The following is a 19408-nucleotide window of genomic DNA, read 5'->3' on the forward strand; positions in this document are numbered from 1 at the left end:
GTTATGAGTACGGTCTTCAACTCATGTGAGTGTACACCATTCAGATCACTCTTCACAAAACACAATTAATTTGTTAATGTGTTAAACCTTTTTAATTGGCTTCAAACTACTGAATGCACCTTTAAATCTAAGGAACAATGTGTTTTTATAGCAAAAGTGGTACACACATTATATTATATTATATTATTATTTTTATATTATAACTATATAAAATTAGTTGCATTCTGTTTAATAAAATGTATAGGTCAGATGCTCAAGAAGTCTTCAACTCGATGCTTCAAAGAAAATTGTTCCTTATACATTTTTGAAGATTTAATCTTCCAATTCAGTGAAATTGGCCACAGACTCATGTCAAAGGAAAACAATTGCATGTAGCTACCAGAGACTGTGATTCAAGAATCATTTCAATCAACAACTTGGAGATGAAATAGACATCAGTTTAATTTTAAAGACTTAAAAACTTTAGATTGCATTAGAAATATTCTGAAAGAAAAAAAAAAATCTTGGAAATTGTGATAAACAGTGTTTGGAGTAATCTGATTACAAAATAATTTGTTACTAATTACAGTTAGTTACTATTAATATAATTATTTTTTTGGAAAAATATGTGTAATGCATTACATTTTGAATCCTTAAATCCAATCAGATTACAGTAACTGATTAAGGTGTCACTTTTAAATACATAACTTGGGTTACACATTTCTAAAATAATTTTTATGTATAATACATTTAAAATATGAATTGATATTTTCATATATACATCTGTTTGCATTTCTGTGGAAGCTGAAAGGAAGGATGTGCAACAATGAACAAGGAGGAAACATTATTCTGAATTTACTGTGCGAAAAAAAAAATTCTGTGAAAAGTGTTTTAAAAAGTAGCTTAAAAGTAATTAGTAATGTGATTACTTTTTATGAAGTAATAAGTAATGTGATTACAATGTAAAAAGTAATTAGTATTTTGTAATGGATTACTTTTTTTAATTTACCACTGCTGATAACTGACCTGATATATCTTCCGCAGGGACTGGAGAGAAAGGTTGTGTTAGGCTGGATTTCTGTCAAAGGAAAGGCTGGAAATGCTGTCATGAGAACCGATGCAATGCTTGATCACTACAATAGAGAGAGCTGTAGAGTCTGCAAACCATGAGCTTACTTTTACGCCTCATTCATCGCTATTTTAATTTTATAACCTGACATCAATAAAACATGACTGAAAGTAATAAAAGAAGTGTCCAACAAATTAGCCTGAATTTTATGCTTTAAGTCTAGATGGTTCTGATATCCTGAGGATAATTTAAGAATGTTGTACAAACATGTGTGTTTGTCTGCCTTTTGTTGTCAAATTATGTTGAGAAATCACATTAGTCATGCTGTCTGAAAGGGACATGTTGACTTTTCTCCAAGTTTTGAAGCAAACTAGCTATCGCACGTACATAGACCAAGATGTGTGTGTGTGTATGTGTGTGTGTGTGTAAAAGAAAAAAAAATGTTGGCCTGGTGAGTTATTTATTTACAGTAAATAGTGAAAGAACACAGTGTCACGTTAAAGCAGGAAGCTAGCCGGAGTGTACCCACATCTCTGTCGATGAGATATACTGTAGAGTACACAAGTTCACTACAACATAACCTCAATGATAATCTATCTCAAACTTGATACATAATTCAAGGGCAATTCCACAGTCTGAAATTCTTGTTTACTAGTCCAAACTTCAGTCTAAAAGTGCACTAATGGTTACACTAGTCATATATGTTTGTTTTGTTGTCTGATGACAGTGGTCTCGGACTGTATACTGACACCTATTGGTGTGGATGTAGCATCATGCAAAGTAAAGTTTTTCAGATACCGATGGCACTGTAAAATGACCTTATTCAAAGGCTTATTTGGCCTTTAGTTATTCCATAACTGAAAGTGTATGATAATAGGAGAGTTATTGAGCAGCAAAGTAAGTAGTAATGTTCTGGTTAAGAGACTTTTAAAGTTCACTGATATGACAGTTTTAATTTGTCAAACGTACTGTAAACCTATTTAGATACATACATAAACTACCTAGAGCACTTTTAAGAGGTCTCCAAGAGAAAAATGGCTGAACAAACATCTACATAAATAATTAAATAAATAAATATTCAGAAACAAATCTTATTTTTAATTTACACATTTACATTACAAGACAGATATCTATCAAAATTGATTGAGTAATCTTTAACAAAAGGTACATATTATTAAGCATAATACAAATTATTAAAATGAAATTATAATTAAATACTTCACATGTATGCATTACATTTAAATTAAATAATGTAGATTATTTAATGATTACTCAATTCAGTTTGATGGAATGTTGTTATATAATTGAAATGCATATATCTTAAATATAAACTGAGTGTACATCTAAATAGAAGAAAATAAACATTACAAGAATGTTTTAAAATGTTTCTTTATTTTCTAAAATCTTCAGTATGTTTTCTGCCCATTGACAGGAATGCATAAGAGACAGATTGGCTCAAACTTTGTCACAAGAAGAAGAAAAAAAAAAAAGGTTTTGCCTTTTTCATATTTTGTTTACATATCATTTTATCATTTGCATATTCAGGATCTTCATCACTGAGGTTCTCATAACCATCATTCTGTTTATCAAAAAGGCTTCTATTTGAAAAGCTTTTTCTCTGCACCTTTATGCGATGAGGATTTGATGAAATGCCCAGCAAATAGCAACGCATTTGAGAGTCCAGAGCTGCAGTCAAGCCCAACATTTCCTCCAAGTGTAAACAAACCTACCGGCATAGAATCTACACTGTAATTTTCCACTCTGTTGTGTGGAAAACAGAGTGAAAAACACTGTTGTCATTTCAGGTATCAAACTGAGAGATCACTGTCTATTCGCACTTGTGTTTTACCATCTCAAACACCAAAACCTTTCACCAGTACAATTCCAACACATTTACCATTCATTTCTAAATCAATTATCAAGGCAAATTATCTAAATGACACTCAGCATGCAATGCAATGCATCTTTCTGATGAAGCTGGTTAAGCTAGTTTAAAAACCTGGTGGGGACACCAGCATCCCATGCTGGGGGACCAGCACCCAAAGTTCAACATAAGTTGGTGACCAGAAATCTAGGTCTTTTCAGCAGGGATGCTCCATTCAGCTAACCAGTCTCAGCTTAGAAAACCACGTTCTTCTATGTTCTTGGACGTGATATAAGATCCACCGAAAAGCCATGGAGTCTAACTTGTTCTCTAAACTGAGCAATATTCAGGAAGAACTACACCAGACATAGTGCAACAAATTCTGCTTATGTAAAATAAGTTTCCATGCCAAAAGGCCACTGAACCTGCATTCACAGGTGAAGAATCCCCCAGTTTTCTCACGGACATACAAAAAGGGTCCTCTTCATAGCTAAAGAAATTTAAAAAAGCATTCCCCCTGCATTTCAGAGTACCTCCCTTCCCAGAAAATAGTTGTATACATACAGGTACACCAATATATACACAATAAAGCCAGCCCTGAATGCAACAACAAAGACTGACAATAAAGACCTCCCCTGCAACTACCGTAAAGCTTTTGAGGGTTGCCCTTTCTATATATCAGTGGTTTCCTGTAGTTTCAAGAGGTTGATGAATACAGACTTTGCAACCTAGTCTCATAGAATCACGTTACCTACATTTATGTAAAATGATCTTACATGGCTCATTGTACTTATCGCATCAATTTCCTGGTGAAATAAACACTAGAGGCACTACAAGGACTATTTTTAACTTTCACACTAATCATAAGTAAATGTACTTTTCGCCCTGTTCCTCACACAATGCTATCTTATGACATCTAAACACTTGTCTTGTAAGGCGATACATTTTAACATTGATTTGTATTACATAACCAACTACATTTACAAGCTTGTTCAAGTGCAAGAAAGATGTACGGTGGTTGCTCAACTCAAAGAGTGTTGCATTTGCGATGAAAAAAAAATTGGGATAAGAGTCCTGCAGAGCCAAAAGTGAGTCTTGAGCCGAAATGTTACATAAGCGCCACAAAATGACATGGTTGCTTCAGCAATTGCTTTTTTAATGTTACATTTGCTTTTGATTTCACCTCGGAATTGCCGCGATACGTGTAACGAACAACGTAATGACATTTTGCAAAGTTGTCGCAACAGACACGCAATTTAACGAGATAAGGCTGACACTTTGATATAAAGGAGTGTCAATCGGCCAGACCTTCAGGAGTGACATTTTGCATTAAAGCTATATGACAAGAGAAAAATATGAAAAAACACCATTATAAATCCTTGGAAATCTAAGGCAATCTATGTGAAAACCTTCCGACTTGCTTTAAAAAAAAAAAACCAACAAAAAAAACAAGAGCAGTTCGTGAAGCGTTGGACATAAAAAAGGTATAAAAAGTTAACTGCAGACCAGCTGAGGGACGCTATGTCTACAGCTCAAATGTTGCACAAACTTCACACCACACACCAAGACCACATAAACAATCAGTTCCATCATTCCATCTATCTAAACTTTGCTAAAGCCATTAATCACTAATTACTTCCATTTCATGCACTTGAACCAAAACAATCACACATGTGGGAATAAAAAATACCCACATACAATACTTGTGTACTTTTTTACACATTACATATACACACATTACTTTCATTCACCATTAAAACAAGGAACAAAACCCAAATTACTGTAAATATGTATTTGAGCCATGTATTTCTCAATACCGCAAGTCAATACAGCTTCACAACTGAAATTCTGAGAGGGTAAACCATGCTTTCAACGTCTCATGCTTTTAAACATACAGACTTCCCTTTCAAAAAATCTAAACTAGCCGCAAACTTACAGCACATTTTCTGCTCGTTATTTTTACATGCAAATGAGCTTTTAATTCGCCGCAAATGTTTGCCAGAAATTTGCGGCTCTTCGCAGGTAGTGGTGAACCTATGACAAACCTCTGGCAACAATGGACAATTTTCCGCAAAGCTCATTTGCGTGTGAAAATGATCATTGGTGAATTTGCGGCAAATTTGCCCTGAACTCTCAATTTTCATAAGGGTGCACAAACAATGCCTTTTAAGTACCATGGACCGTCGCAAAAATGTAGAAGTTGCCTCCGGTAGCTGATCTAAAAACTGTTTTCATGTCTCTTTTGGTGTTATATTGATGATTTGGGTTTGAGAGGGGGTAACAGATCACAGTACAGCACTGGAGGCAACTTCACTTTGCAGCTGAGCCCTTGTGTATATCTGATATTGATTCTTTTGTCTAAAATGAATTGCTTTATCTCATGACATCGAGGCACGTAAGACATTCACAGCTCGAGAAATCTGCACTGCAGGCTGTTTAATCTTCAATGAACATAAACACTTCTTTTACACTTCTCACATCCATCTCTCCATGCACTGTTGAGAGAAACATAAAAAAAAGGTTAAGTATTCCCTCACAAAAAGTACTTGTGGTGGTACCATGGTACAGTGTTGGTATGGTAATACCGTGATACTCTAAAATACTGTATATATAATAGACTAATATATATGATAACCATATTTATAAAGCATACCATATGCTAAATTGGGGGAAATTCGGCAGCTACAAGACAATGGCTGTAAAAAACTGCCCAAATGTATCTAAATTCATCCTACATAGTATTTCAATGTACATGTACTATGGTAATACTATGATTTTTTTTATTTATTTATTTTTTATTTTTTTTACGTTCAAAAAATTATGGTATTACCATGGTATATGTTCAAAAACCATCATAATACCATGCTATTTTTGTAAGTGTTACATAAAGGAGTGGGGAAAAAATTATTCTTTCTTCCATGAACTTTCTTTGTCTTTGCAAAAGAGTGATCCTGAGAAAATGTGAGTGGAAGAAAGAGAGAAAGAGAGCAACTACTCTTTGCGGAATGAAATAAGTGCCAAATCGCACGCGCACGCGCACGTACACACTCACACTTGCATTTAAGACTTGTTTAATTTTCTCTCATACCATAAAAAACAATCTCAGTCCAATGAACAACATGACAAGCAAAACAGTCCCAAAATGAAACATAAAAACAATCTGGTCTCAGTAGGAAGACCAAGAAGATCAAAGGTTAAAAACGGATCATATGAACGCACAGGAGATCTCTCATCTGACAGAGAGAACTGGGGGATGTGTGTGGGTGACATGGCATCATTAGACAGACAGGTGAGACTTCTGATAAATGTATGATATTTGTGTGTCATCTGACACTGAAACTGGGGAATTTTACCATGCAGGTCCCATTTTGAGGCAAATCGGGTTTTTGAGCAAGTAATTGTGTGTACATACGTGTGTAAGTGTTTGTGTTTGTTAGTAGCTGTGTTTGTGGTAAATGAAGTGTATTGCCGTTAACAGCTATTATTCTAAAAAGCGGCAACAATTGCGCAGTTCTCTACAGAAATCAAAAAATTAAATATGACCACTGCAAATTGCAGAAGCATCCAATGGAATCTATGAGGTCCTTGAGTTCGACCAATGAGCCAGGGGTACCTGCCTGGCATGTCCAAATAAGTACATCCTGTTGTTTTTTGCCAAGGGTCAGTTGCTATGCAATCATCCACTAATGTTTACAGAGTGAGAGAACAATTTAATATTTAAAGGGATAGATTAGCCAAAAATGAAAATTCTGTTATTATTTACTTACCCTCATGTGTTCCAAACCCACATGCTGAGAGGTTTTTAGTGGAACACAAAAGGTGAATTTTAATATAGTGCACAAGTCGTGTGAACTACATTTATGTTTTTTTTTTGTTTGTTTTTTTTTGTCATTTTGGAGACTGACAGGCCCAGTCCCCATTCACTTTCATTAAATGGAAAAGAGCGGCCATTATTTTTTCTCCTTCTGTGTTCACAGAAGAAAGTGAGTCATATAGGTGTGAAACAACATGAGGGTGAGTAAATGATAAAAGTTTACATTTTTGGTTGAACCATTCCTTTAAGATTTACTTATTTAAGTGCAGAAACTATTTGGATATTCTACGAAATTAAAATTTTATGCTTAATTAATAAGAGTAAAAACTTACCCAATTACTGTATATGCAATATGCCAATAAATCTAAACCATATGTCAATATTTTATGTTGTTATTGGTGTGTTGTATACTGTATATGCATGAATGTGTATGCACTGGTGTGTTCATATCTAAAACTGTTGAATCATTAAATATGATGAAACCAGGCTTTTGATAGGTCTCGGATTTCATCCATTTTCATTGTATTATGACAAATCACAGTCACTGATGTATATGTGTGTGTGTGTGTGTGTGTGTGTGTGTGTGTGTTAGTGTTTGTATGGTTGTGTGTGTATGTCAATGTAAACTTTTTGGTATACTTGAGTTTTTGTGTGCATCTTGCAAAAAAGCTTTTAAAGGGACAGTTCACCCAAAAATGAAAATTCTGTCATCATTTACTCACCCTCATGCTGTTTCAAACTCATATGACTTTCTTCTGTGGAACACAATGTTTTAAAGAATGTTCATGGATCATAGAAAATCATTGAAAATGTCTCCTTTTTGTGTTTGGAACCATATGAGGGTGAGTAAATAATGACAAAATTTAAATATTTGGGTGATCCATCCCTTTAACTACACATTCCAAATTCCTCTCCCCATCCAACCCAAACCACTGCCTCCACAACCACATTTAATGATCAAAACGTCAACATAACCGCAAACTAAGACAAAACAAACAGAAAACCTTGAAAGGTTGATAAAAAAGTTGAGGAGACCCTGCTTTTGTACTCTAACAGAAAGGCTTCAGTGACATGCTGGTGCCTTAGGGCAGGGTATTGAGCAGGCAAGAAAAGTGGACGGAGCCTCCCTCTTATAAGGGTGGATTAAAGGGCGTGCCCTCATCACTGGGTGTATCGTCGCTAGGCTCAAGGCTGTCCTTGGGGCTTGGGGTGCTGTCAGAAGGAGGCGTGGCCTCGTCAGAAGGGGGCGGGGTTTCAGGCGAGCCATCCTGCTGTCCATTAGGAGTGGGCGTGTCCAGGGGTTTGGTGGGTGTGGGAGGGGGCGTGTTGGTGTCGGGTTGGGTGCTGATGGGTAGAGAGGTTGGCACTGGCACAAGCTCAGTAGGGGTCTGGGGGATGCTGGGTATTGATGCCAGGTTGCGAGGGGAAGAGTTGTGCAGCAGGGATTCACTCAGGCCTAAACTGGAGTCGCTGGGCACCAGAGAGGAGGCCTTCTCCACTAGACGCCACTGCATGATGCTCATGTCCTTTCCGCCCGTTGAAATCAGGTGATTGTCACTATGCATGAAGCTCACGTTTGTCACGTGACTGCTGTGGGCACTGTATTTGTGGCTTGGGGCCTACAATTAAAAAATAAAGATAGTCAAAGGAATATCACTCTAATTGGTCAATCATAATGTTCAGCAGTATAATTTTGACCCTGATAATCAATCTCTTACAATGCATGCTACAGTGTTTCCCATCACTCCACATCTCTTTCTTTTTACATAATTAAATAATTTCAACTCAAATCAACATTTCACATCCATTAATATACTTTAAGCTGCCCTCTCTCTCTCTCACTCTCTTTCGCCTCTCTCTTTCTCAATATCACTCTTTCTATCCGTCTGTCTTTGATCAATCTGATGTTTAAAAACATCAAATTGATCAAATAGCCATGTGTCATATGTTGTTGGAAAGCTCTCAGAGTAGAATACAACCAACCTATCTGTTTTCTCACAAAAAAAAAAAAAAATTAAAAAAAATTATATACATATATATATATATATATATATATACACACACACACACACACACACACACACACACACACAGAGAGTAATAGCTAAGTATATGTCTTTGACAATTATGTTGGTGTTGCTTATATGCTGCATTTTTGCTTATAACTTCACGAAAAATAAAAGGAACATAAGACATACACATACCATTACTTAAAGGAGGTGATTATCTTTCAAATGAGCCCACACACAAGGTAGTCGGAAGCATAGATCAGTGTTTCCCAACCACTGTGCCGCGGCACACTAGTGTGCCGTGAAAGATTATATATTATAAATTATAAATAAATGCATGAAAACAAAAAAATTCTTTCGGAGAAATTCGCCGTTTTGAAACCATAATCGGTCACTTTTGTGATTGTGAAGAGCAATGATTAATGTGCAAAAGTGAGTGATATTTATACGCGTTAAGGGTCTTTCACATGACTCGCAACAGCGCTGCAGAATACACTGAAGTCTATGAGGTGACGTCACTTTACACCAAAGTGTTTTTCACACACAGGTTTTTGCTTCACCAATAATGTCTTTGAGAGTACTAAGCAACAAGAAATATTTAAAAACTGTTCAAATTTGTGAAGAGACATTGAATGTCTCATAATTTCTTTTAATTAAATATTACTTTATCATTTACGAATATCATAGACCCCAGTTATTGAACTCATTTAAATTCACCAAGAAAATGCTTAGACCTAAACATAAACGAGTCCTTTTATTACTTTCTGCTATCAAAGCAACTGCAAGCTTTTTTCTCTCTTCCAAATACGTTTTCAATGTTTATTGTGCACACCTCCCACTTTTTTAAAATCGTTGTAAAATCGCCCCTCTGTGACACTTTCTTCAACTCTTGTCATGTGGAGGGCAATGTCGTGCTTGACGCTGGCGTTGAACGGAGCGTTGACGCCTCGACTCAACTCATGTGAAATGCACTTTACAATGACGAAAGAACATTATTGAAACTCAGAATTATTATTATTTGTCTATTATTGTGGACTTTTCTGATAAAAGCCATGCTCAGCAGTTTAAATAGGCTACTGTAGGAAAATGATACCGTAGATCTGCTTTGTGTTTATAATTCTTATACTGAAGTCAGTAGATTTGTAGCCATGCAAGTTTTAATAAAGGAGAAGGTAAGGACGTAACTGAAACTCACTATTATTAGACAATTATTGTTGTCTTTTTGGATGAAAAATAATGTTCAGACTGAAGGAAGACTATAGATCTGCTTTGTGCTTTTAATGGTTAAACATTATAAAGTCTCTTGGTAGATTTCGGTCATGAACGACTCAAAATGATTCACTGATTCATAGCACATAAGACGCTCATTTGTCGCCACCTAGTGACATTTCCAGAAGGCGTCACTGAACTAATCAGTTAATAAAATTGAACAAATTTGTGAAACAGAAGCAAGCCTCACCAAAATACTCTATATTTTGCAGCTAATTCTGCACAATTGTAAACTTGAATAAACTTGAATCACTAAAATAGCTGGAACTGGTGCTTTTAGCTTATTCTTAAAAAAAAAATAAAAATATCCCCAGAAAAATGTTCGTGGACCAGTGATTGTCTTAACTTTTTCGCCCCTCATGAGTTTGCATCCCTGTCATTTGTTGTGGCATTGCAAGAACAAATCTACAAATTAGAAAAGAAGCAAATTTGTTGTTTTTTCATTATCTATTTAGCGCTCTTGCCACCTGTGACCTCACACAGCATAGCCTACTTATGTGACTTGTTTTTTTGTTTTTGTTTTTGCATAGCCGAATTTCAAACATTACAAGTAAACACACTACTAAGACGGACAGAAAACATGGACAAGTTCTTGAAAAGGAAAAATATTGACGATGGTTGGCCTATGTGGGATAGTGGTGTGCCGTAGAATGTTTTTAGTCGTAAAAAGTGTGCCATGGCAGAAAAAAGGTTGGGAAACACTGGCATAGATCATCAGATAATCCACACAAAGCACAATGTTACATATGGCCACCAGGAGATGGCGCCATGTAAATGACACAGACTCATAAGGCACTCATTCTGTGAAATATCATTACTAAAATCATGTCTCCATGCTATGCATACCTTTAGTCATTGTTGAGCTTGCATGTGTAATTAGTTCTTATGTACAATTATTATGTTTTAATGGTTTGGACAAGCTTTAGGACACATGGAGGCATTTTTGGACACTATGATAAATTATGTTTGTAATGCTATAACTTTTGATTGCTTTGTCGAATCGACACAAAACTTTTTCAGATCCAGTTGACATGATTGGGAACAAAACAAAAGCAGGGTTTTTTTTTTTTTTTTTTTTTTCAGAAAGTGTCATTCAACTTATCACAAAGTATAGTCAGGACATTACTGATGTGAAAAACAGCACCATCACTATTTGAAAAAATCAAACCTAGACAGGCCCCATTTCCAGCAGCCATCACTCCAACACCTTATCCTTGAGTAATCATGCTAAATTGCTAATTTGGTACTAGAAAATCAAATTATATCAAACACTGCTGAAAGCTATTTGGTTCGTTAAATGAAGCTTAACATTGTCTTTGTGTTTGTTTTGAGTTGCCACAGTATGCAATAGACTGGCATGTCTTAAGGTCAATATTAGGTCAAAAATGGCAAAAAAAGAAACAGCTTTCTCTAGAAACTCATCAGTCAATCATTGTTTTGAGGAATGAAGGCTATACAATGCTTGAAATTGCCAAAAAAAAAAAAAAAAAAAAAGTGAAGATTTCATACAAAGGTGTACACTACAGCCTTCAAAGACAAAGAACAACTGGCTCTAACAAGGACAGAAAGGGATGTGGAAGGCCAGATGTACAACTAAACAAGAGGATGAGTACATCAGAGTCTCTAGTTTGAAAAATAGACACCTCGCATGTCCTCAGCTGACAGCTTCATTGAATTCTACCCACTCAACACCAGTTTCATGTACAACAGTAAAGAGAAGACTCAGGGGTGCAGGCCTTATGGGAAGAATTGCAAAGAAAAAGCCACTTTTGAAACAGAAAATCAAAAAGAAAAGGTTAGAGTGGGCAAAGAAACACAGACATTGGACAACAGATAATTGGAAAAGAGTGTTATGGATCTTAACCCCATTGAGCTTTTGTGGGATCAGCTAGACTGTAAGGTGTGTGAGAAGTGTCCGACAAGACAGCCACATCTATGGCAAGTGCTACAGGAAGTGTGGGGTGAAATGTCACCTGAGTATCTGGACAAACTGACAGCTAGAATGCCAAGGATCTGCAAAGCTGTCATTGCTGCACGTGGAGGATGTTTTGATGAGAACTCTTTGAAGTAATTTTTTTCAAATTGAAATAGTAATTTTTCACGTTATTAATGTCCTAACTATACATTGTGATCAGTTTAATGCCACTTTGGTGAATAAAAGTACCAATTTCTTTCCATAAGAGCAAAATCTGTACATTATTCCAAACTTTTGGCTGCCAATGTGTATATATTATTTAAAAAAAAAAAAAAAATGTTTTCTTTACAATGATACCAAACACTTGACCCTCCTTGTTTTTTTTTTTTTTTTGTTTTTTGTTAAAAGCCTTTAATTTTGGGTATGCCACTGAAACAGGAAATCTTTAAAAACACCTTCAGCTCTTAAAGGGTTAAACATGGTGTCAGCTCCTCGCTGTGCAGTGAGTTTACCATGACTAAAGGGTGTTCTTACACTAGGTACGACACAAAGTTCAGTACAGTAAAATCATTGTAATGCAGGGCCTCTTGTAGCTTATTGCTTTAGTAATGTTAATAGCTCTTAAAAATGTGTCAACAAAGATGTGATTTTACTGGTGTGATTGGCTGACCTTCGGTCTCGAGCAGGGGTACTGGAACAGATGAACTTTACAGAAGTCATCAGCAAGAGCAATCACCTTCCTGTTGTGAGATCGCACCAGAGCGTTAATGTCTGTCCCATCAGAGCCCTCCGGCCAAACACCTGTTACACCGCAAACACAAACATACATCAAAGTACATCAACTTAACGTTGTGGAGAAAACAGAACAGGATTACTTTAGATTCTACAAAGCTAAAAAAAAGACTTTTTTTTGGGGACTTGTAAGACCTGCTAGAAGTTGTGCCACTACTACAGGCAAAAATGACACTTGTCTCACTATTTACTCACTTTCATTTCAAATATTACTTTCTGGAACACAAAGGGAGATTTTAGGTAGAATGTTAGGGACTGATAGCCTTATACAATGAAAGTGAAAGTTGACTGAGACTGAACAGTCTGCCTTACATCTCCTTTTATCTTCCATAGAATAAAGGCATAAAGGTTTGATTTTTCAGTAGCACACAGTAGCTCAGCTGTTTTCAAAAATAATGTAGTTTTTCCAGCAACAAGATGCATGAAAGATTTTTCTGCAGTGCATGAATGAATCAGGAATCATCAACAACATTACCAGCAGGAGGCAGAAGAACACCAGGTAAGGGAGTCGGACACACACACACACACACACACACACACACACACACACACACACACACAGTCTGCTTGCAATATCACTTTTATATTTCTCAGAATTACACTGCTCTAATCAATTGGCTCAGAGTTACCAAATATTTTTCCAGTCCAATAAGGTCAAGATTGCACTGGTATTCCTCAAAGGCGCCCTACAGTGTGTATGCTGCCAACTCTAGTAATACACGCCTGCACATACGCTAAACTGAATGCTATACTGACAGATAAAGTGAGATTTGTGGGCTGAACTAGTTTTGGTTTTTGTAATCACTCTGATTGGTCTTGGATAGAGTATTATGAAGTCAGTACTTGTGAAACTCAAACTATAAAGATCAGACAAGATATGAGATTTCGGAGATGCAAATTCAGCGGAAAAGTGAGAGGAAATATGCTGTAAAGGAGAAGTGGCTGACTAAAAATCCGACTTCAAAATAAGTGTGACAAACAAAAATGTTTACTATGTGTGGGTTTACTTGGCTATAGTCTGGGGACAAAATTGTCCCCAGAAATGAACTATATATGACAAAACCTTTTAGGGGACATCCTGAATTGGGAAAATAAATTAGATGGATTATTTAGCTAAGCAATTATGTATTGGTGTATGTGAGCAAGAGCGACTAAAACCCCCTTTAGACTAAACTGACAGGAAATAAAATGAGAAATTGGGCATAGAGTTCAAATACCAGCCACACATTTGGTAAAACAACCAAACAAGAAACACACATACACACACACACACACACACACACACACACACACGGAATACACACATACTCGAAATACATACATGAGTTGAGTGACCTGATCACATGATCATGGCAACAGTAATAATGCACTGAAGGTGAACATTTAGATTTCCAGCAGAACTCTTAAAGTCCCATAATGCATCACTCTGCAGATACTCACCAAAGACGTGGAATCCGAGCACACAGGTATACGTGGCCCAGTCGATGTCCTTGCACTCAGAACGGTTACGAATCAACTTACAACCGTTTGGAATGTCCCCTGAGGTTAAGAGATAATAAGATGTCAGGAAACAATTCTTGGTTCAAAAGAAAACAACAACATGCCACAATCTGAAACAGACATGTTCTTTTCTACCTAACCAATCTGATAGAAAGGAAATATGATTGGGAATGAATGTTTTTCAGGGAAAGAAAGACAGAAAGATAGAAAGAGACTACTGGATGAGTAATCTGGGAATGTACAGTATGATTTTCCTGCATCGCATTAAAACAATGCTGTTGCGGTCGGCCACTTACAGTAAAGGATTTCGTAGTCTCCCGAATTGGACATGATGAACTTGTTGTCGGGGGACCAGTCAAGATGTGTAATGTAGCTGGAATGTCCCTGAGGAGAGATGATGAAAGGTTTAAATATGAAAAAAGAAAAAGAAACATCTCAGAGCGTTTAGAATAATGCTAGCTGACATGTCCTATGGTGTGACATGCTGTACTCCATCTAAAACCATTTTAAATATATTTATCTAATTATTTTATAATTATTATACGTGCATATTTTATGACCTCTTTTCAAACAATGTGATTCACACTGTTGAGCTCCAAAAAGGACAAAAAAGTATAATGAAATAGTCCATACGACATGTGTGTTACAGTATATCCCAAATCTTCTGAAGCTGTGTCAAAGTCATAACTAAAAATCTTGCCCTCTGTCAAAACCCTTTTAAATCTCATTTTAGTTTGCATTCAGTCAACATAGTCTCATGACAACTCAAAATAATTTGTATGAGATGTAGAATTCGTAAGATATCATTCGATACAGGCAGCAAATTTTAGCCTCATATACAACACTATTTTAAGACAGGAAAAATCTGAACAAATTTGGTTACTAATTCCATATTTATGCAATACAAATGACTGATGTATGTCAACAACCCGTAATACGCTTTCCCCTTTTCGTTCCAAACCTGATGTTTTCTTTCTTCCATGGTACACAGCTGTGATTTTTATATTACAAATATAGTTAGGGGGCCCCCGGGTAGCTCAGCGAGTATTGACGCTGACTACCAACCCTGGAGTCGTGAGTTCGAATCCAGGATGTGCTGAGTGACTCCAGCCAGGTCTCCTAAGCAACCAAATTGGTCCGGTTGCTAGGGAGGGTAGAGTCGCATCGGGTAACCTCCTCGTGGTTGCAATTAGTGGTTCTCGCTCTCAACAGGGTATGTGGTAAGTTGTGCGTGGATCGCGGAGATTAGCATGAGCCTCCACATGCTGTGAGTCTCCACGGTGTCACGCACAATGAGCCACGTGATAAGATGTGCGGATTGAATGTCTAAGAAGCGGACGCAACTGAGCCTTGTCCTCCGCCACCCGGATTGAGGTGAGTGACCGTGCCACCATGAGGACCTACTAAGTAGTGGGAATTGGGCATTCCAAATTGGGGAGAGAAGGGGGATAATATATATATATATATATAGTTAGGTTTGGGGTTTAGGTTACTACAAACTCTCATTGAAAACCCAGGTTTTTTTCGTGGTACACAACAGTGAATTAGGTTTAGGGTTAGGTTGGTTAGAGGATAAACTTAAGGAAAACTGTAATAACATAGTTTAATGGTTTGTTAATTTTTCTTGATGGGAGTAAAAGTCATATATTTTTCAACCTAGTCTCATAGAATGAACGTTACTTTATCTATAAAGAGTTACATTTTACTTATTAAAACCTTGTCTAATTACAACATTATTTCACCTGCTTTTGGCGCCCTCTCACTGGACATTTCACTGGGAAACTGTTGCAAAACGTGTATTGAAGCATGTAATTTAGTTTTTGCTAAAATGTTGCCATGGTCAAGTAATTTTCATGAGATCAGGTATGAGCTGATACAATTTCTTTATCTCATACTATTATTACAACTTGTCATGAGATGGGTTGGTTCGATTCAAAACATTCCAAAGCATCACGATCAGTCATAAAAAATGCAAGAACCAACGATGCTTGACACCATTGGTGTCAAACCTGGCGTTACTTAAATTCCAGTCTTTTCCTCACATGAAGCTCTCATACAGTATGTTTTCAGAATACTCAGAAAACAGTGCACAAGTCACATTAACTACTTTTATGGAGCTTTCATTATGTTTTTTCATCCTTTATGGAGATCAGAAGCGTCAATCACCATCCATTTTCATCCATTAGAAAAGCAGCATAAACATTCTGCAAAACTTTTCCTATTATGCTCCATAGAAAGAATTCCAAAGATTTGAAATGACATCGGGTGTGTAAATAATTCCAGAATTTTTATTTTTAGGAGAACTAGTCCAAGATACATGAAAGCAATTCCAAAGCAAGTTCAAAGGTTCAGTCAAAACAAATTAGATTAAAGCACTAATAAACTCTCTTTCAGTTAGACAGCAAACATCAACAAGAGCCTGAGTGTCTGATAGACACATAATCAAAGGTGTGTAAAAGGCTCTTGACTCTTTACTACCCTTCACAGACTGAAGCCAGTGGTCTCGATAAATAACACTGAAAGGGTCTCCACCCAGTGAAAGGAAAGACCCAAAGTTAATTCCCTCTGACTCATGCACAGGGAGGGAATCTCTGTTTGTCTGACTTGGCACTGACTTTCAGAGTCCTTGGAGTCAACAGGCTTCCCTCTCATGTATACATACACGCACTCTCACCGCAGGAATATTTGTGACATCTTGACATTTGCAAAAGACAAGTTGGCAAAATACTATTTGCACACTATCATGGTTCACTCCCTGCCTTTCATATATAAATGTATACATATAAACTCTCTGACGTACGGTGTTCACTACAGAAGCCATATTTTTAAAAGTGATTTTTAACCATTCCGGTTGTGTTAAATTCAACCTCCCATAGGTTACTACCTTTGACCCTTATCCATGGGATGCACACAGAATAGCCTAATTTAAATGAGCATCACATATGGGGTGTTTCCAGAAATCAAAGAATTTCTACAGGTGTCATTTTAACTTTGATTTTCAATATCAGGTAATGTTTTTGGAAACTCCCCACATGTTGTGTGCATGATAATACATTTCATGTTATACAGAAAAATGTATTGTACCGTATTAATAAAAACTCATCTTAAAATGATTCATTAGGGGGCAAAGCACCGGAAGTGCTGGAACCCTATTGTATTTGTACAGATTTTCTTATTATTTTTATTCTTTTTCTGCCCTAAAAGTGTATGAGGAGCAAAAACCGTAAGTCTTAGAGACACCAGAATTGGCAGGATGGTCCCAAATCCATACATCATCAACAGACCCTACTGACAAAATGTAATCAAAAGAACGTAAAATGTCATGAAGATATTAGCGATTCAATTTCTTCGGTAGAACACAATTTGGTTCATTGATCAATATCTAACGCAAAAGCTAAATTGAACAAAACCCAGTATACATAGTCAACAGGCCATGTTAAGGATGCCCATACATTTTCATTCAATTCAGCCCATAGGGGGCACTACAACTAAAAAACTGCCATAACTCGTTTGGTTAAATAAGTCGTTTGGTCGACTAAGTTCAAATTAAATATGCACTTTTCTTTGGTTCAGTGCAAACATATCCTTAACATATTGATTCGACAAATCAACAAAAATGGCAGCCAGCAGCCAATCAAATTTCAGCACCTAATAACTTAAATTGTGAATGGCCGATGGTCATGAAACCTATTATTCACAAGAGGGGCCTGTACACAAAGCTGTGTATAAACTTTTGTGAGAATTGGCCACATGGTGGTGCTATAATAAGCTAATTAGCATTTTTGCTAATAACTCCAGAACTGTTTAGGCTAGAATACAATTTTAAAGTTTTTCTGAATCCTTCAGTGCCCCCCAATGATATCGTAACATGGATTTTTATTTCTGCTAGAAAACTTTATCAAGTATATTTTTTTGAAAAACCTACTTATTCAAACTTGTCCTAGGCTGTTTCCCCAATTCGCACAAAATATTGTAGACATCATCTAGAAACCCTCCTGACAAAAAGTTATCAAAAGAATTGTGGTATGTTAAATCATTCAGAAATATAAGTAAATATGTTTTTGGGTGTGGTCTACACAATGACTAATTGGCCTGTATCTTTTAAACAAAATTCTCAAACTTAATAAAACTTAAAAAAAAACATGGACAACAGAACATTCTGAGGTCGTGGCCCTACCTAACCCTAACCTAACCCTAAGGCAGTTAGGGTTAAGGTTTGAGTTAAGTCCAGGGTATACTTGTCTCCGGGTTGAATCAGCCTGTCAAGTGCAAAATTTGATCAATTTATGATGCTAGGGGTCGCTATAACTTAAGAAAATACTATTTTTTAACTGATCAAAGCAGTTGAAATGTGACACCAAAACAAATATGTCCATGGCATCCACAGGATCTATTCGGTCAAATTTGGTCATTTTTGTCATGCTCACCAGGAAAGTCTGAAGACGTGACAAATTTCACCAATTTCTGTTTTCAGCAACACTTTAAATTGATCAGGTAACTGAACACTGAAGGACAGTTCAGGATGTAGTACCAATTTTGTCCACTAGAGGGAGACACAAGATAGGTAATCTTTGACAGTCTTTAAACCAGTCAAAGAGTTCCCTTTACTCTGCTGTGCATTATGTGTCAATGTGTGCATAAATGATAACAGAAATGACATCTAACCACAGCCAGTCATTGTGAATCAGAACAATCCGACAAAATAACGTACTTACTGCTATATTCATCTAATTTGCCAGATGCACTACAACAGTCGAAAGCACAACATTCTGTTGATCTAATAGCCTGTATTAGTCATAGACCTTATTCACAGTAGCGGTCTATTAGATTTTTGATGGGAATGAAAACAAGATATAGACTGCATGCACTGAATGAAGCCATTTAAAGGTTTTAGGTCACATTTAATACACTTGTGCTTTGTGGAGTTTCTTGTCTACTGATTTTGTTAAATATCTTTATTTATTTTTATTTGGAAAGATTATTTTTTTCAATGTTTTGTCCGCATAATGTTCCAAAATGCTTTAAACAACAGTACAACCCATTGAAGAATCTGTAAGTCTGTCCCTCACACTCTCATTTTCATCTTGTCAAAAACCAGAAATGGTAGTACTGTGAATAAGGTCCTTGTTTGGCCCCCAATGATTGCCACTTGCGGCTATAATTTACTTGAATTTTATTCCATTTCAATTCAACTTCC

At 36.5% G+C, this 19408-nt stretch overlaps 1 protein-coding gene across 5 annotated transcripts in view; it reads right to left on the bottom strand.

Annotated features, from left to right (window-relative positions):
* Window positions 1-1123: 1123 nt before the first annotated feature.
* The window catches only part of LOC127412167 (echinoderm microtubule-associated protein-like 4), a 140848-nt gene continuing 122563 nt past the window's right edge, over window positions 1124-19408 (bottom strand). For all 5 annotated transcript variants that reach the window (XM_051648317.1, XM_051648318.1, XM_051648316.1 and 2 more), the window contains 4 exons: window positions 14508-14595; window positions 14152-14250; window positions 12590-12720; window positions 1124-8345 (listed from right to left, as the gene is read on the bottom strand). In XM_051648317.1, the coding sequence (XP_051504277.1) occupies window positions 7857-8345; window positions 12590-12720; window positions 14152-14250; window positions 14508-14595 (807 nt within the window). In that variant the 3' untranslated portion in view covers window positions 1124-7856. The remainder of the gene's footprint in view (window positions 8346-12589; window positions 12721-14151; window positions 14251-14507; window positions 14596-19408) is intronic.

This window comes from Myxocyprinus asiaticus, chromosome 21 (assembly GCF_019703515.2).
Source record: "Myxocyprinus asiaticus isolate MX2 ecotype Aquarium Trade chromosome 21, UBuf_Myxa_2, whole genome shotgun sequence".
NCBI classification, from domain to species: Eukaryota; Metazoa; Chordata; class Actinopteri; order Cypriniformes; family Catostomidae; genus Myxocyprinus; species Myxocyprinus asiaticus.